An 18,948-nucleotide genomic window follows, 5' to 3' on the forward strand; every position below is an offset into this window, starting at 1 on the left:
GTGTATTTCCTGGTGTATTTTCATTTCAAAAGTCTTATACAAAAATCGCATCAATGTACAGTAAATATTATTTTCCTAAGACATTGTGGTAAAGAGATCCTTAGAAAGACATTGCCGCTGAGCACCACACGTTATCACCGTCCAGCCTTTTGATAACCGTAAGAAAATGCCCCTCCTCTATCCAGTTGGGCCACAGAAGCACAGGGGGCTTTCCCAGGTCCACCTCTCTGCCACTTATTACAAAAATCTAATATGGAATCTTGAATGTATTTACTCCCCAACAAGCCGTGCTTGGTCCATGGAGCGTGACGTGACGCACAAGCAAAGCGATTGCCAGGTAACAGGAGAGGCTGCGCCTTTGGTCCTAATTATTCCAGTCAACCCCCCCTCCATCGCCATCACTACACCTCCATCTCAACTGGTTCCCTTGCTGAAGCAGAACACCTCAACCCCTTCACCCACCCAAACCGCTCTCTCTCTCTCTCTCTCTCTCTCTCTCTCTCTCTCTCTCTCTCTCTCTCTCTCTCTCTCTCACTGTCCTCGAGGCTGGGGATGTTTGGCAAAGGCAGCGGGGTGGGGGCGATGAATGTCAGACTGGCCGGGAAGCCTCCTGTTCAGGCCATGTTGGGGGCTTCATATAATGAAAGGCACCTGAGGAGAACAGGGAAAGACAGAAGGAGGGTTAAAGCCATTCTTTGCATTTCATTCAGCTTAAATCCTTCAATGGTTAACATAGCAAAAAGTGTGAAATGTGAAGTTAAATGAGAGGTGTGATGTTGACAGGAAGGCCTGTGAAAGAAGTGTTTAAGAGCACATGAGAGCAGGTGAGAATGGAAACTGGGGTCCTAGGTTAGATAATAAAACTCTCAAAACAGGTGAAGAGCTTTGGTAATCTCCTGAGACGTTCTTTGAACCTAATGTGGTCGGTAAAACTAGCCTGAGACTGAGCCTTAGCCTGGATCTGTGGCTCTGCTCCACTGATCAATAACAACTCTAAATCTGACCTTCAGTGGGACACATGGTTTTAATCCTGGCCTGCCAAGGGCCATAATCGCCCCCTGTTAAAGAGCCCCATACCCTCCTTTAACACACACACACACACACACACACACACACACACACACACATTCCCCCAAACCCCCGAAAAGCTACATGTGGGTCTCTCCCAGGACTGGATAAATTAATGACATCAAGATGTTGCCACTGATGGGCCGGTCAACATGTGGTAGTGTACCTCAGATCAGCCCTAGCAACACACCGCACTCTCCTCTCCCTCCTGTCAAACACGCTTTGGGAAGTGGCTCCTTTCATTTGGGCGGCTATCTTTGTTACACAGGGGTCATTACATGGCTAGGTGAGCTACACTGAGGGTTTGATAGGCAAGCTCATCATACAGGGTCATGAAAGGACAGTGAGTGAAAATGTGAGTGTTGGGATAAGACCCGGACATGCCTCCGCCATCAGGCCGCGTGGATAGTCGGATGATGGTAATGTAAACTGAGGTAACCTGGCCACTAGCGCTCTCTAACATACATGTAATTTCAGCACAGCACAGGGTGATTTGAGAAGCTCGCTCATCAGAAAGGTCTGCGCAATCATTGTGGGCTGTGAGTTAAAAAGTATAAACTAAATTGCATTGCCAGAGCAGGGGTTATAGAAGGACATAACCTCTAATAAATTAGAGATGTACTTAAATTTAAATATAGAAATGAAACCCCTAAATCAGCATGAAAACACCAGTTAGGTAAACACTTAAAGAATAAAGTGTTTTTCAAGCATACCTTGCTCTGACTGTACTGTCCATACTGGTAGGATGGATGGTGGTCCATGGCATAGGCTGGGGAGGTGTAAGAAGGTGGGCAGTAAGACTGGGTGCTAGGCAGGGTGGGCATACTGGTCAGGCCTGGTAGAGCCTCCAAGCGCTGGGAACCATGACAGCTGGCAGCCATGCCACCATTGGGCTCCAGGCCTCCGGTCAGTGGGGAGAGGGCAAAGTCACTCTGGGACTGATGTGGCACTCCACCTGGATTCAATAGGCCCATTACCTGTGGGGATAAATAAGAGGAAAACTGGGTGATTAGAATAGAAAATCACAAAGTAAATTAGTAACACTTTATAATTTCATTTACCAATACATTTAAAATGAAAAATACATAGCCAATTTTCCCACTTTTGTTACACCATTCAATCAACGTTTCCACTCCACTCAGGTGGCCTAAAGTGTAAGCCCTCTCCTTGCTTATTGTCAGAAATACATTATTACTGGCTTCCCTCACACATGTGGTTTCCCTTTACTCTGTTTGACTGATTGGGGAGCTGGTGGTGGCTAAAAGGTTCAATCCTTTAACATACTAGTGGTTTCTGTTGGAGTTATCCTGTCAAATTTATGGATGTAGAGGATATTTTTTCACTTTTATTTGTCCATATCATGACACTTGTGGGCTTGTAGTATTGTGTTACAAATGGAATTGATAGAAGAAGAAAAAATTAAGAATCTAAGACATTGGCTGATCATAACATAAGAAAAAATATTTAAACAACACATTTGTGAGAATGTGATGCATTTTAAGGTGAATTTAAATCGATTTGTATTTGTCCACTGATGAATTGTGTCTCTTTTCTTATTGTCTGTCTTTCCCTCTCTCACTTTCTCCTGATGTCTTAAAATCACCGTATCCTTGTGAGGCCAGGGTGAAGAGGCCAAAGGGTACGTGGGAACGAGTAGCAGGGTGTGTTTGTGTGTGTGAGAGCTACCTCTCCTACGTGTGGTATTGTGTATTTAACAGTAGGTGTGTGTGTGTGTGTGTGTGTGTGTGTGTGTGTGTGCGCGTGCACGGTCATGTGTAACATAAGCATTTTTTACCCTGATGTCAGGGTTGTAAGGGTATCGGTGATACATCGTGAACAGCTGCACATAGGTTTGCGTGAGAAGCGAAGTCACGAAAATGTCTAAAAAGTGAAGTTAAAGAGTGAACATGAGAAAAGAGTTACAGTCTATGTAGGAGAATATACTTCTAAGACCATGCAAAAAAAAATAAAAAATACACTGAAATTAACCTGAAAAGAAAACTGAAAAAAAAAACAATAGTGTCCTCTGAGTGATGTTAAAACAGGGCTTTCCTAACTGACAGCCAGCTCGTACACACACACACACACACACACACACACACACACACACACACACACACACACACACACACACGCACATGTACCCATACTGAGGCCACCTCAGTGTCTTTAATGTATGTAATTTACAGTTGGTCTGTCAGAGTGATCTGACCTCACACATCTGACGAACACATCAATGCAGCCTACCACCAAACCATTATTATTATTTATCTTACTGCTATATACTGTAAAATACAAAAGTCTGTTGCACACAGACTCCATCACAATTGGAGTATTTATAAATTTAAGGTGCATGGTTTCCAGAAAATACTAATTCAATTCAGTTACCATAAATCTTGATGCAGCTTTTAAAACTGTTAAATGTATCCTTTTCCTAAAGCATCAGAAAATGTTGTCCATCCATCACCGTCCACTTGCTGTAGTGTTTATTGAAATATTTAATTCATTAAATTATTGCAATACAAATTTAAGGTTTAATGGAAAAGTTTTTTTCCTGGTTATCGAGTGCTGTTTAGCCATATCTCCTTGCAACATCACACATACATGTGTGGTATGTGTCTGTTAGTGTCAGAGGGTCTATGTCTATCTACATTGCTCATATGTTCAGGCACTTTGTGTGCAACCGAAACGGCAGCAGTTCCCGATGGCGTCTGTTTTGAGGTTGTTCCGGGGATTAGGTCTCAGGGGGGTGCAAATCCCGGCCGCTCGCATGCTTGCTGAGAAAGGGTTGCTTTGGTATGCACCAGATCAGCGGTGAGACGCCAGAGACCCCGCACCACAGGGAAACCACTGGCCTGACTGAAGCTCTAAATACAGAGCTAACTGCTCAGACAACGATATCACCTATCTAAAGTCAACATTATCCATATCAAAACTCCATGGCGCTCTAATGTGCCCATATCTGGAGTTAACTGAACCCCTGAATCTCCTGATGGATACAGTAGCAGATAGAGTAGCTTTTATAGACAGATTTGGAGTTCCGATAACCAGATCATTCCAGGGAGGATTTAACACAAAGTAGACCAAACTGTGGAGCTATTCCAGAAAATTGAAGGCCGTCAAGTTTTCTAAGTGCAGAGAGGTCTTCATGTATTAACTATCAATGTCATAGAATTTAATCAATTCTCATTTCCTCTCTCTTATTAAGTTCAAATCAGGGAATTAATTCTATCCTCGTCTTAAATAGAGAAAACTGTATTGCAATATACATTTAAACAGCTGCAATGAATACGTGAATTAAAACAAATTAGCCAACAAAGTGAGTCATTTGCATAAATTACACACTTTGTTACGAGGGGATAGATTACTTCATTCCAATCAATTAAGACACTGGAACATTCTGTGATTGCAATTCCAGACTGAGAAAACATTCCAGGCCTGCCGTCGTCCCTACGCAAGATGAGATGTCCATTCTGTACGGAGCTGCCCACTGAGGTTAATGCTGAAACCATCCATGAGGCCACAGCACCTTTAGCCTTTTTATTGGAGCTAAAGTCACTGGTGACCCTGTGGGTGTGTGAACTCACACCACGGCCATGCGCTCAGTTACAGGAGAAGATTTGCATACCAGCTATGTTTCAACAAATTACAAGTTAGCTCAGTTGGCTCCGAATAAAACCACCAACCACTGACGTGCGCAGCTTTCCTCATGTCATCTTTGCTCTCCCCTGCCCTGTCTATATACTTTTATCTGTCCAGTGAAAATAAAAATCTCCAAAGAATAATGATTTTAAACTAATGTTCCTGAGGAGAAAACAACTAATTCTAGTCCATAACTAGAGCTCATGTATCAAAGCAGTCAATTATACTCAGCCACAATGGTGCCACCTACCACTCTCTGACCATGCACCCTGGCAGCCACAACAAAGATCTTCTTTTTTTTCAATATATCTACATCCTCAGGCATTCACATAGTACCAAACCTGCCTGAGGCAGTTTTTTATCTGTGCCTGACAGGAGTCTGAGATACTCTCTCATGGGAATTAGTACCCAGCATGCATTGCATGTGGGCCGGCCACCCTTTGTGGTGGTTAAAAGCTCGTTTTCCGCCTGTTAGTCCATCTTCTGGGCTGGTAGGGAGCCACTGATGGACACTGATGACTGTGTAATCGACCATAATTGTCTTTTCAGTTTTGATTTGTGTCATCGTCCAACATCTATACATCCTTCCTCATGTCTGGTCCTTTCTCTCTCCCCAAAGACTGACGTTTGCCACATTTCAAACTCATCAAACAACTCATCAGAATAAACAAAAATGAAAAGCTACCGTGTTGCTTAGCCTAACAAGGTTTTCATCAATGTCACTGCAATGATACCTCCTAGGTCACACACACAGTGTGTATCATTATCCTTCCATATGGTGCATCTCATAAACACCATGAAGAACTATTAGTGTCCTGTTTCCTGGTGTGATAACATATGTGTGTGGGTATATGTATGAGGATGTACATGTAAGCAGGTATTCATAGGTTTGTGTGTTTCTATTAGTATTTCTATGTTGTATTTTAATAAAGGATGTAGTTGACGAACCTGTGGTGAGAGGCTGTTGCCGATGCTGGGGTTGACAGTGTTGGTGTGTCCTGTCGGGGACACAAAGCTGTCCGAATATCCTGAGAAGCCGTGACGTCCAGAGGACAGGCAGTACGCAGAGCTTCCATCCTGGGAGCCCGCTGATGAGCCGAGCCCACCCTGGTGCACAGAAGTGGGGGGCAGAGGTTGCGGTCGGTGGACTGTACTGGGCTGCTCGGATGCTGCAGAGAATAAAACGTTTTACTTAAAATCCCATTTTGGTTTCATCCAGAATTCTTTTGCTGCCGTTAATAAGATAATTCCAGATTCTGTATCATCCCATTTGCGAAAATCATTTTTTTTAAGCATACATTTTAGGCATGTTTGGGTGTGTTCAGCTGAACCCACCTTGAGCTATAGAAGTGGGAGTGTAGGGGCTGTCGGACAGCTGATAGGGCTGCAGGCCGGACATAGCTGACGGAGGGAAACCACCGGGAATGAGGTGGTTAAACGCCATCAGTTGATTGGCTCCTGCTTGCTTCCTCCACCGGGCTCTTCTGTTGCTGAACCACACCTGAGAGAAAAACAGAGACAAGAGTGTTTCATGTTTATTTATTTGTGTTAACCCAAAATAATAAATTGACTTGTTCAGTACTTATGTGTGAGTGTGCTTGGTGCTTGTGAATGTGTGTGTGTGTGCGTGTGTTTTCGTGGCCTCTCTGACCCATCACAGGAAGCTGAACCGACAGAGATCTTAACATCTAGAGTGTGCAGTGAAACCACAGACATTACATCTTTGTGTGCTACTGCAAGTCAATAGGTTAAGAGCGTAGAGACAGAGCAGACATCTATTTTGGAATCTTTTCATAGCCCATTTGCAGAGTGTCTGACAAAAATAGTGAGCCGTCTTCATAAACAGTGGGCGCAGTTTATCTGAGTTTGTCTGTGCCTATACGTGTGGAGAAGGGGGTCAGGCATGGGGTTGATGGTGTCGGGCCATTAGACACATGTCTAATGGCTGTAAGGAATGTGTGACATCCAAAGGCAATTTAACACCCACAAAACACATATCCATGACAGATTGACACATTCCTATGCTTTCAAGATTGGGTCTCGGAGACTTTTGAGTGTTAAAGAGTGTGTCTGTGCAAGTGTCTGACCTGAACTCGAGCCTCCGTCAGTTTGGCCCGCTGAGCCAGCTCCTCCCGTGTGTAGATGTCGGGGTAGTGCGTGCGTTCAAAGGCCCTCTCCAGCTCCTCCAGCTGCTCCGCTGTGAAGGTGGTCCGACTGCGACGCTGCTTCCTCTTCAGAGGCAGGCCTGGCTCTGAATCCACGTCGGAGCCCTCGTCCGAGTGACTGGCTGGAATTGCAAAACAAACAGACCGTTACTGTGACGTTCAAGGGAATCAGGCTGATACAGAATCAAACTTTGGGTAAATACTAAGCTGGGACAGATTTGAGACAAAAGGTTGTGCTGAGTACAGAGCAAATTTAGATTGTGTCCCTTGAACTCCTCAGTGGTTCCTGAGGGGATCAAAAGCCAGAGGCTGCTTGAACATGGATTAAAAAGGGACTAGATCCCTCTGGGGCATCTGTTCCCTGGGACACTGTGTCTCTTCCAGTCTTAGCCCTGCTGTGCGCTATGCCGATAGGGTCCCATAGTAAAGAGTAGACAGCCTTTTGCAGGTGCTTCTTAATCTGTTTGTTCAGTTGAGGGCAGGAGAGAGCGACTGGGTAACTGGGAGACAGCCATTGGGATCTAATTCAGCAGAAGAAGGGAATCAATGAAGGTTTGAGACTCGAGACAGAGGACTATTGCTGCCTTTCGGGGGGAGGTTACCCGTCTATTAAATAATGATTAGGCTCCACAAACCAGCGTGACAGCCTGCCATTGTCCGCCATTACATGTCTGCAATCCCCCATCTCTTTCTCAGTCATACGCACACTCACAAACATGCATCTGCTGCATCTCGGCAATGGGCTTTCACTCAATGAACGCAGTCTATGACAATGTGTCAAACACAGATGGACACAAGACAGAAAGAGTTGGAATCCACTCCCAAATCCACCCCAGAGGGACCTCTTAAACCTCATGAGGAAGGTTCACTGCATCTTTTCGACACTCTGCAGACTATGCAGCCAACACCTAAGCTGAGAGAGAGAAGAAATAAGAGACTCAAAAGCAGCGAGACAGGTGTAAGCAACAGCAAGGCTTCAGCAGAGGACTGAAGCTTGTCTGTTTCCCCAGACTTCTCATTCTCCCTCTGCCCTCCAGATTTAAAGCTTTAATTAAAAAGTGCCAAGTCAGACATGGAGGGGGGCAGCAGGGATCTCCTCTTGCCTCTGGAGCCTCTGGAGCCAAGCAGGAAATGTTTGTGCCGGTTGCCAGTGTGTGTCTGACCAGGCATTACACACAGATTTGCTCCCTGGGAATGCTGCTGTGCTCCGGGCCGCCAGCACACAAGATTCTGATGCTGAGAGAAGCTCTTTATTACATTTGAACCAAGGGCGCCACGCTGGCATAGAGTCTCACAGAGGATTGGCTGGAGTACTCCTGGAGCATGCACTGTGAGTTTGAGATGTGGTTTGTTCTGGTAAGAATGTGGCCTGAGACCAGTTGGAGCAAATTGTATAGTACAACAGGGATAAGGAGAAGGCCACACAGCATGAAAACATGATACTTTTCCTATGAGCACATAGTCAATATTGTTTGAATTAGTAAGTGAAACTTACATTCATCAGCACGTAAACAACACGAAAGCGGAAGACTACAAGAAACAGCAAGCAAAGTAACATGCAGTGTCATTACCATTTTAATGACAGAGGAACAGAGAAAGAAAGAAAAAGACAGAGAACCAATGACAACGCAGAAACGAAAAGATTCCAGAGGGAGGGAAGGAGAGCTCATAAAAGTCCTCAGAGGAGAAAGCTCCCTATTGGCACTGTAACTCATGTTAACTGCAGGGTGGGGGTGGATCTCTCCTCCGTTGCCCCCATTATTTCTGTCTTTCCTTCTCTTTTCCCCCTCCTTTTTATTATTAGTAACTACAGAGAAAACACTCCGTCACAGACTCTCCCTTAATGGCAAATGACATTGTTGCTTTTGTCATCCTCTGGCTTGCACTCTCTCTTTTGCTCTCTTCCTCTCTCACTCGCTGTCTTTTTTTTCTGTTTCTTTTTTTTTTTTTTTTAGAAGTGATGAGGCCAAGCCTTTGTATCTTAGCAGGGAAAAGCCTGTGGCAGGCCTCTGTTGGACCGATTACCACGCTCCATCTGTAGGAGCCATCAGGGACGCCCGGGCCCGCATTCAGGGGTCTGTCACCTGCCCAGCAGGGGAGTGCAAGGAGGGGGGGGCTGTAGGGTTAGATGGGGGCTGTAAGGCCAGGGGCTGAGTGGGGGAATGAAGGGTGGGAGGGAGAAGGGGAGGCACAAAAGGGTCCAGAGAAGGGCCACTGGGGGCTGTGGAGGGGCACAGCAGGGGAGCACTCCTTCATCCCCTCCCTCCACAGCCTGAGGCGCACAGAGCTGGGGGGATGGGGGAGTTGAAGAGGTTGACATGGAGAGGAGATGGGAGGCTGAAGGCACCTGAAGAAGATGCTGGGGAAGGGGTGTGGGGTGCCAAGCTAAGGAGAATGGGGGTGCTGGTCATTCATAAAAGCGGACCTGTCCCTTTCCATCTCATCCATTCACTTCACTTCTCTCTTTCTGTGTGCTCACCCGTTGCTGCATCCACATTTCTGACATCTTCAAACAAGGCTCTTACGTTGCAGTGGATCGATTTTAAGGCACGCTGATGCAGAAGCGGACTCAGAGAGGGTTGTTCCCACACATTCCCCGCGACAAACGGCAGAAGAGGATACTAAAACACACAAAGGGAGGCCTCGACCTCCTTACTTAAACACCCAAATCAAATTTTACGCTGCAGATAAAGCACTAGGGAGCTGAAAATACTCTATAGCCGCTCACAGCTTGGCTGTGGCCCTGACAAAAATCTTGATAGAAAGATAGATTATTATCCGTGAAGCGGAAATTGGGGCTGCTGGAGAGTTATCCCTGAAACAGACGCTTTTCAAAACAAAGCAAGATGTAGAGTAATAAACTGATAACAAGCTAGTTTATATAGTAGAGTGGATGGTGGATGGTTTATTTAACACAGTTTGGAGGCACAGATTAGGGGAGTAGAGTATTCAACAAGTGAATTCAACAGGTTCCTTTCCCTGATCAGAGGCTCCTATAATTAAATGAAACAAGTGCATTTACAGGTGTGTTTGTGCGCACACACATAGTACACACGCTCAAAGACCAGCAGGAAAAGGACAGTGCTACAGATCTACCACTCAAGGTAAACAGAACCATTTATCGATCAAGAGAGGAGACAGGCAGGGAAGATAAACTCCAGAGTGTCACAGATGTGAATTTCGGGGAACGTCCAGTTCCATTAGCTTCACCTGCAGCAGCAGGGCCTCTAACAGGCCAAAAAAAAAAGCGAGGATTCCAACTGCGAGAATAAAGACTGCTCTTGTTTACTGCGTAGTCTACATCGGCCAGGACTCGCCTTGCCAAGCATTCATCCCCCCCTCCCATCCATTCAAGAGATGTAAATTTGAAGAGACATGCACAGACGCTCACATCCATGTATCCAAATTCACACACGTAGCTTGAAATAGCAAAAAAAAAAAAAGTGAATGAGGTGAAAAGAGTGACAGTAAGTGCGAGAGATAATCAAAATAGGTATTAAAGGAAGGTACGTAAAGAAGCAAGGAATTGGGAGAAGAGAGAAAGAATGAAAGGAAGGATGGATGGATGGGAAAGGGATGAAGAGCCTCAGTGAGAAAGAGAAGCCGAGCATATGGGGCAGTTTATAGCCTTGTCTTGGTAGGGGCGGCTAGCCCTTCCTCCAGGGGCTGTTAATAGAGAAGGTAATTGAGCTGGTGACATGTGTTCGCAACACAAAACAAAGGGCAGAAGAGACAAATGAACTAGTTATTTGCCCAGGGAAGTAGATCTGGCCCTTTCAGGCCACAGAGCATAGTGCGACTGGGACACTGAATAAAATAGTGGCATGCCACATAGAGCCAGAGCGAGCAGATGCACTGGGAAAAGAATAGTTAACTGACAGCGTATGGGCTCAGCTGGGGTTAACAGTTAAGGGAAAAAATGGGAGTGAGTGGGCTGCTCACTTGACTTGCTAAAGAGCCCCCAGGATCCGCAGCTGCCTGGGAAAAGAGGGGGGGGGCAGATAGAGAGAAAGAGAGAGGGAGATGATGATGTGATGGACAGAAAAAAAGATGGAGTGAATAAGCGCAGGAGGTTGGCACTTAACGGACAAAGAAAGAGCTGGCGATATGACTATGAAAGATGTATCTCTGTCTAATATTGGTGAGGTGACAAAATGCCACAAATGGCCCTTCATGGCTATTATGTGTGCCCAGTGTGCGGTGGTTATTATTTAGTTCCACCGTGGTGCAGTTAGGTGACAGTTTCACGGTGGCATTTCCACCCTCGGGGCATGGACAAAGCAACGGCACAGAACCCACGCAGGGACAAAGCAACAGGCCAGTCTGCCGCACGTTCCAGTCAAACGGAGACTAACCAGCAGAGCTCATTCTCAGCCCGGCCATGTTTAGGCCAGACAGCCAAGCAAACCAATCCCCTCACTTAGAATAACCAGCATATACTCTCTCCAAACTGTAAAACCTGTTCTTGAATTCACACCACAGATTCAAAGCCTATGCATCTTAAAGTGATGGTTATTGTAACACTGATTCCCTGATCTGAGTTTAGGGAGTTGGGTCAGTTGTCATCTTTTCCCAAACATTATTGTAACCTCTTTTTCCTGGGGCCTGATAGTTTTAACAGTCAAGTGACCCTAGGTTAGCCCCTGACCTTTTCACAGCTACTGCACAGCGCTGCAGTGAAGACGGCCTCACCACTGACCCTGCAACAAAACTTCACACACTCAACAGAGAGAGAAGACATCATCACATTCCACGCTTTCTTTCTTTTTTTACCCTGCAAACACTCATTAACACTCATTTCTTTTGGTTTTATGAGCTAGGCGTGCAGATTTTTTTTAAACTTTTATTGTCGTTTTAATGCCTTTGTTTGGACAAATGTAGGACATAAATGCTGTAACTTAGAAAACATTTTCTAAAAATACATAAAATAGACATAGGTTATATTCATTTTTTTTTTTTTTTTGTGGAATTTCTTTTTTTCTGACAGGAAAAAAGACATTCATCAAAACAGCAACAGAGTTGTGCTGGCGTGCCCATAATGTGCAATGTGCTGGACGAAACAGCTCCACAAAAACTGAGGCTAAACAAAGTTAAGTGATTGACAACGCTGTCTGGCTTTACTCAATTAACTATCCCATTGTGTTCCTCTTTGCAGAGTCCCCTCGCCCCCGACCCTTTTCTCTTCACACTACTTTATCCTCCCCATCACAGAGTTTTGCTTGGCTAATACTTCCAAGGAAATAGAGAGCTCTTTTTCTACTGGGGCTCCTCTCCTTGACCTTCCTTTGCTCACTGCTTCTCTTTCAGTCACTTCACAGTGTCTTTGGGGTTAGTGGGGAGAATGCGGCGAGAGTACATCAGCGCAGAGGGGCCGGCTCAGGGCAGGACCCCGGCCCATTACTTCAAAGTTGGCCTGCATTCATTAATTGTCCTTTGAATTAATATTGGAGGATCACAATGTGGGTGCCAACAGAGAAAGAGGCTTTAATGAAGCATAGAGTCTGCATTCAGTTGCAGATCAGCCAGTGTGGGTTTTTTCCTTTCTGTTTTTGAGAAAGAGGGAGTCCTGAGAGTCATGCCAACACAGAACGTAGAAGTGTTGAAACTTTTTTACTAATTCATTTATTAATACAAAATTAAAATGTGTTGGAAAAGTAGCAAAAACTGGTCTCAAACAACACTTACTGATGTCTTTAAATGTTTTCTATGTTAATCTATCTATCTATCTATCTATCTATCTATCTATCTACTGTATATATCTTAACCTCTCAAGGGAAAAAATAAAAATATTGTGACTTTTGGTTTGTTTCCCCCCTGAACAGTCTACAGGGCTAAACTAGCATTATACGCACTATAAACACAGGAAAACATAGAGTGAGGCCCACATAAAATTCTCCATTATCTAGCCCTGAGAGGAAAATGGAAATGTGGCTGTAGCAGACATTCCTCTGGTTGCATTGAGGCCTTCTGTCTCCTCTAAACCTCCAATCGTTTAACTCATTCACCGTGGAAATCCAAGGACCCCTAACAAAGACACAAGTTGTAGAAATTCAACATCTATCTCTCTGTTTACAGTTGTGGGTTATTGCCGTGCTGCCGGGTTGGGTTTGCTTCCTGCGTGTGAGAGAAATGTATCAGTTTATGTTCTTAGATGTCTCATGAGAATATAAGTTATGAAATTTCAAAAATTGGATTAGATGGCTAGGATGTGGCAGCTGCACGTGGAAGTTTGCTACCGTGATCATTTTCCCCTTTCGGAAATGCATATTACAAAACACGTTTTAACTGCTTTCAAATATGGTACAGTCTCAAACACAAATATGATCGTTCTGCTCTCCTTACTCTCTTAATTTCCCTCAATCTAAATCCATGCCAAAGTCACGGGGAGCCAGTAACCCAGTTTATTTACACAAACAAAGTCCTACTCAGCTCCTTTGACAAAAGCAGCTAAATCTTTCATGTTTTGTCAGCACTTGATTCCTCCTGTCCCTCTGGCTATTTGCCTGCCTCCGGACAATAGAGGCAGGAGAATGGCAGCAGATTGTTGGAATGCACCTCAATGAAACCAATTATTACATGTTGACTGCGTTCACCATGGCAGATTTGAAAGAACTGGGCTCATTCAATTTGGCACCGCAGGATTCCCTTTAAAGAAAAGTTACCCCTTTGACTGTTTGTATTTCTGAGCTTTCTTTTTCTTCTTCTTTTTCCCTTTCACCCCCACTGCCATTAATGGATCCTGCGAGAGTGGCAACTCCTCTTTCAAGACTTTGGTTTCTTTAATTAGTTAAATGAGGCTAAAGTGCTAACAGTAATAAATAGGGGAAAGGATGTTATCTATTAATTCCGTGCCACTAATGGCAAAAATTAATTATTGGCACAGTTGCATTATTCAATCTTCCAATTAAACTATGTACCAGAGATACACTGAGTTACATACGTATATTCCTGCGTTATGGGCAAATGTGATAAATGGCACAAATAATTCTTCTCAAGCTGCAGCGTAACCATGCACGGTGATTAAATGATCTACACTGGAGTAAATTATACCTCCATAACTCAACACTTCAAGGAGATGTAAACAACTTTGCATCAGATTCATCCCAGCAAACATCCTTTTCCCACAATGCTCCAGCCACTTGTTAATGCCATGCAGACCTGGGCCTGCCCAGTATACTTTATCCCACAAACCTTAGCAGTCCTTTTCCCAGACAAATAAATCTAAATGAGTCAGCTTTGATCTTAGCACTTAAGGAAAGCTAACAATAGTGGTAGAGGAGAAAGGGGCAGAGAGCAACAGGCCTCTCTCCACCACAACAATAGCCTCTGCAAACACCTACTTAATCAATATTTGGCCAGAAGACACTCTCTTAGTCCCCAAACCACCCTTTTCACATTCTAATGAAGAGCTATAAAAGAGAAAAACAACAACTACTTCCACAAAGAGACACAAGAATGAAATAGTGCTGTTCTGTATATCAATGGGGGAAAGTGCCTCAGAGCTGTTTGCATGTCACTTATTGATGTAAAATAGCTAATGTTATTTGTTTTCTTTCACAAAATTCATACCAGCCTAAAAGTATGAATTAAAGATATTTCAAAAATTTAATTTTTTCCACTGATGACAAGTTTTCGGAGAGTTGTACAAACACACTTGTTACAAAACAGAAAATGAATGATCAACAAATGTGCAAATCGGATGAATTTAGGAAGCAAGGATGCATCCTAATGAATTGATCAATCTGATCATTTAATGATTTACTTTACTTAATTTCCTACTTCTTTTTTTGCAGTGATGAGTTTTAAAAGTTGCCTGATCAGTATTGGAGATGTGTCTCGCCTGGAAGAGGGAGAGGGAAGCGCCCACAGATATTGCATGAATGTGTGCGCCCTGGGCGGAAAGGAAAGGGGCGGACTTTGTCTGAGATGAAAGTGGAGAGAAATAAAAGGTTTGGATTTAATCTAGTGGAGAGAAGGGTTTCCCTGCGCTCGCTGGCTGAGGGCGTCACGCTCACTGCGCAAAGACTGTGACAAAAGCTCCGTGCGCAAAAGTAACGGCACCGTTCAATTTGATAACGCGAGGCCTGGCCTGAATTTAACACATTGCAGGCGAAAAGTCACGAGCCTTTTGCCAGCTGCAAAATGCGTTAGCTTCATGTTTATTTTTCTGTTAAGTTATCATATGTTACACATTAACAGTAAAACCGAATATAAACAAACCTACAACAAATAAAGGGAATAAATCTGTGCGTCATTCGACGATATTGCCAGAACACTACCACTGTTTTCCAGAGGTCTAGTCATTAATAATTAACTATAGACTGCATTATGTCTCCAACAGCAACCTTTCCTTTTGCGGCAACCCTCCTCAGACCCCAACAGGTCGTAAATCAACAGGTGTTTGCCTAAAGTCTGAGCTATTTTCCTATATCTAATTTTTTGAATGACAAACTGTAAAAAAAAAAAAAAATTTTAAATTTAAAAAAAGTGGGCGGAAGTTCCCAAATTGGCACTTTTATTTTTTGGAACAGTCTATAAACCAGGTCGCACCGGGCCTATTGGTGTCCCTGAATAATTCATCGCTCATTGCGGGTTCATAATGTCTTCTGCCGGCCTTTTGTCAGCGCGTTTTTTCTCCCTTTCTTTCCCCATTTTGAAAGGCCCTGGCGTCTTTTTGTACACCACTGAGCCGCTCACTGGAGTTTGGCTTTTGTGCTCGTCAAACTGAGGTGTGAGTCTCAATGGACTCTCCCTGCTTTGTCCCATGAAGTTCATCCTCAAGTGTCCGATTGTGTGTAAAAAAAACTAAAAAAAAAAAAAAACTAAAAAAAAAAAAAGGTTCTCATGCTTGGAAGTTAGACAAATGTTTGATTATCCACTTGAAAAAAAATCTCCGCACATTTGTTAAATCTCAGAAGCCTAAACGCATGCGTAAACACTAAAAACTAACTTTTCTGGCCATTTTAACTAAAATTAGTGATCATTCTTCTGTGATAAATTCCATATCTATGAATACCAGTTAAATTAGTTAGTTGCCAGTTATAATTTTTTATTGGTAGTATTAAGCTTTAATTAAAAGTTCCCTTTCTAAACTGATGCCGACTTTCAAAAATCAACCATCCACAATCAGATGAGGACATTCTCGGTCATTTAGTTTGTCACATTAGTTTGGATTGCAAATAGCGCAGATGTTCCCTTTTGTAAAATGATAACGCTGGACTTACATCTATCTCCCAGAATGCCATCGATGCTGTGTTTGGTCCGTGGTTCGCTTTCCTCCATCTCCCTCTTCACCACTTCATCATCCTCCTCATCATCATCACCGGCTCCGCCGAATTTCGACCGCATGATGCGACTGATGGCGCTCACTTACAAAAAAAGGATGGACAAAAAAAATAATATTAAAAAAGTTTAGCAGGAAAACAAAGACGTCCTGTATGCAAAGCAATATTAAAACGTGTTCACCATCTTGTAATTTAAATGTTATAACAGTTTTCTTATGCAATATAAGACAATTATTTTCACATCTTTCCTGGTATTTTTTTTTTAATAGGCCTACATCGCAGCTCCAGAAACTGTGGCCTACCTGAGGGAACGTTGTTCCTGTCGCAGATCCCATCTTTCAGTAATTTGTCCCTGATTTCCCAGCTGAACATGCCCGGGTTTTCTCTCTTGTACTCTTCGATTTTCTTGTCCACCTCTGGAGTAGCGGTTTGCTTAGATAGGAGGAAGGAGAGAAGAGTCTTTTTTTATTTTTATTTATTTTATTTTAGATTCAATGCCGAATTCGTTATCATGGGCGAGACAGAGAAGTTTGCACTATTTGCCACAAGTTTGGATGGATAAGCAAAATACAGAGGTGACACCGAAGTTCAAAAGATTATTTAGCTTTATCTTAAAGTCAAACTTGTTCAAGTTGAAATATATCTTTTTCACAAAGACTTTGAATCCGCTTTGTTTTGTGTTTATTATAGATTATAGTCTCTGTGTTTCACATCCAAACAGTGGGGTTTGTTCCCTTTGGAAATTACATTTTCCTACAGAGTAACAACTTGATATTTAAATGACATACCAACCTGGCTCTTCTCTAAAATGACTGCTAAATTTCACATGCAGGTGCTTGCTATCTTCACATTTCAGTTTGTAGCCATATATGTGAATTTACCAAAACATCAGCGAGCCGTTCTGTATCTCTCACCTTGGGCTTGCTGCCTCCGATGGCCCCCGGTCGGATGGAGCCGGTCTCCTGGTACCGGCATAGGATTTTGGAGACGCAGCCGTGGGACACGCGCAGTTGACGGGAGATGACACACGGCCGGACACCGTGATGGGCCATCTCCACGATTTTATGGCGGATGTGGTTGGGGAGAGGTCTGCCGTTAATGAAGACACCGCCGAGCTGGTTGACCCGACCCTGTCCCAACGGAGTAGAGACTGCACAGCGGCGCATGGGATTCAGTTAGTGCAATACTCACAACTCTGCAGCTACAGTAGACTTAACAATGTGTGTTGTCTTTGGTTGAAATATTCCAAAACGAGTTCATTTTTTTTGTTTTGTTTTTAGCGATGAGAAACAACTTACAAATTGACAAGGACCTTTGTAGAATATCATCGACGAGCAGTTCCACTTTGAAAGTGCAATATGGAAAATCAAAGACTTGCGTTGTTAAAATAAACTCGTCCTTTATCTTATAGGCTAAATATTCAGCCTTTAAAAAAAAAACAAATCAATTTTCTTTCCAACAATTGTCGATCATGTCTCTCCCAATTAATGTGACAGAGTGAGACATGATGCCACATTAAAAAAAAAAAAAACACACACACACACACACACACACACACACACACACACACACACACACACACACAAAGAATAGCCTAAATAAATAAAATGTAAATTCAATTCAATATCGTGCCACTTAAAATATAGGCCTAGTCTCGGGACCGGGATAGTTTATTCATTTCTTTTGTAAAATGACATTTACTAAACTTAGAACACGACTAAACGAGTCGTTCATAACGATAGGCTGTTGTTTGCAGGTTGAAAGCTGTTCAGAACTCGAGTTTGTCAACTTTACTGAAGTTACGGACAAGTTGAATTTCCTTCAGGTTGTGAGCAGCAACTGGTGGTAGTCCCTTACCTTCCAGAGAGTATCCTCCCCGCGGATAATTCTGGTGAGGAGTCGGTCTCATCATTCTCGGTAAACCTCCAGCAAGCGCTGTCATGACTCCTGACCTTCTGTCAGGTAACAGGTTCAACGAAGCTGCCTTTGTTTGTCGCTTTTAATCCCAACAAAACACCCTTTTGTTCGTCGTAATGTGTCTCTATTCTCTACAGACGCGATGCAGCCTGCTTCTCCTCGAGTAACAGGTTGCCTCGACCAGAGGGAACAGTGGCTGGATCCCTCAGAAGGGATGCTGACTGCTATCCAGAGAGTTTTAATCAAAAGCGCAGGTCGTTGACGGTCCTGCGAGGGTTGAGAGGATGCTTTTGAGAGGATGGATGGAAGTCAAACATTTTTATCTGTGGTCGCTGTCCCCTCTGACTCCGCGCTGCGCCTCCTGATTGGTCAAAGACCCGGACGTTCGGGGGCTGGAGGGGCTCCGTGATTGGACAGCAGGAGCTCCCTTCTGTCTGGGTTGACCTCACGAGGTCAGTTTAATGTGTCACACGCGTCTGCTGCTGCTGCTGCTGCTGCTGCTGCTGCTGCTGCTGCTGCTGCTGCGCAGGAAACTTTTCACCAAGTGCACAACTTTGAATAAAACCAATGAAATAACTGCATGGACAAAGATATCTCTGCCTCTGCTGAAATATAATGTAGCCTATAATAGGTGAGGCATCCGGACACTGTTGGGCGTATAGGCTATAGTAGAAGAACGTTTAAAGATTGAAGATGGATCAGTAAAGAGAACAGTATCGGCTACAGGTTGATTACCCTACATAAAGTATATATCGCGTCAGAAAATGTGAAAACACGGACTTATTTCACTAAGAGCTTTCATTAGTGCATAGTTATCTGGAATACAAATGTTCTTATACAGCATTTATACAGTGATGAGACTGCCCAGACAC

The 18,948-nt window shown here is 43.7% G+C and overlaps 1 protein-coding gene across 1 annotated transcript; it reads right to left on the reverse strand.

Moving 5' to 3' along the window:
- Positions 1 to 281: 281 nt before the first annotated feature.
- On the reverse strand, positions 282 to 18,405 carry pax3a (paired box 3a). The gene is made up of 9 exons (XM_031281296.2): positions 18,017 to 18,405; positions 17,074 to 17,309; positions 16,462 to 16,591; positions 16,100 to 16,243; positions 6,798 to 6,997; positions 6,046 to 6,211; positions 5,659 to 5,879; positions 1,782 to 2,045; positions 282 to 651 (listed from the first exon to the last, which is right to left on the reverse strand). Exons 1-9 carry the CDS (start codon positions 18,099 to 18,101, stop codon positions 634 to 636), a joined length of 1,464 nt encoding a protein of 487 aa, XP_031137156.1. The 5' UTR covers positions 18,102 to 18,405; the 3' UTR covers positions 282 to 633.
- Positions 18,406 to 18,948: the final 543 nt, after the last annotated feature.

The sequence above is a fragment of the Sander lucioperca genome, chromosome 9, assembly GCF_008315115.2.
Source record: "Sander lucioperca isolate FBNREF2018 chromosome 9, SLUC_FBN_1.2, whole genome shotgun sequence".
Taxonomy (NCBI): domain Eukaryota; kingdom Metazoa; phylum Chordata; class Actinopteri; order Perciformes; family Percidae; genus Sander; species Sander lucioperca.

Coding starts and splice junctions, on each gene's coding strand:
- pax3a (XM_031281296.2), bottom strand. CDS start 18,101: ATGACAGCGCTTGCTGGAGGTTTACCGAGAATGATGAGACCGACTCCT. Junction 17,310..18,016: donor GGGAGGATACTCTCTGGAAG/GTAAGGGACTAC, acceptor GCCGCTGTGCAG/TCTCTACTCCGTTGGGACAG. Junction 6,212..6,797: donor TGACGGAGGCTCGAGTTCAG/GTCAGACACTTG, acceptor TTTTTCTCTCAG/GTGTGGTTCAGCAACAGAAG.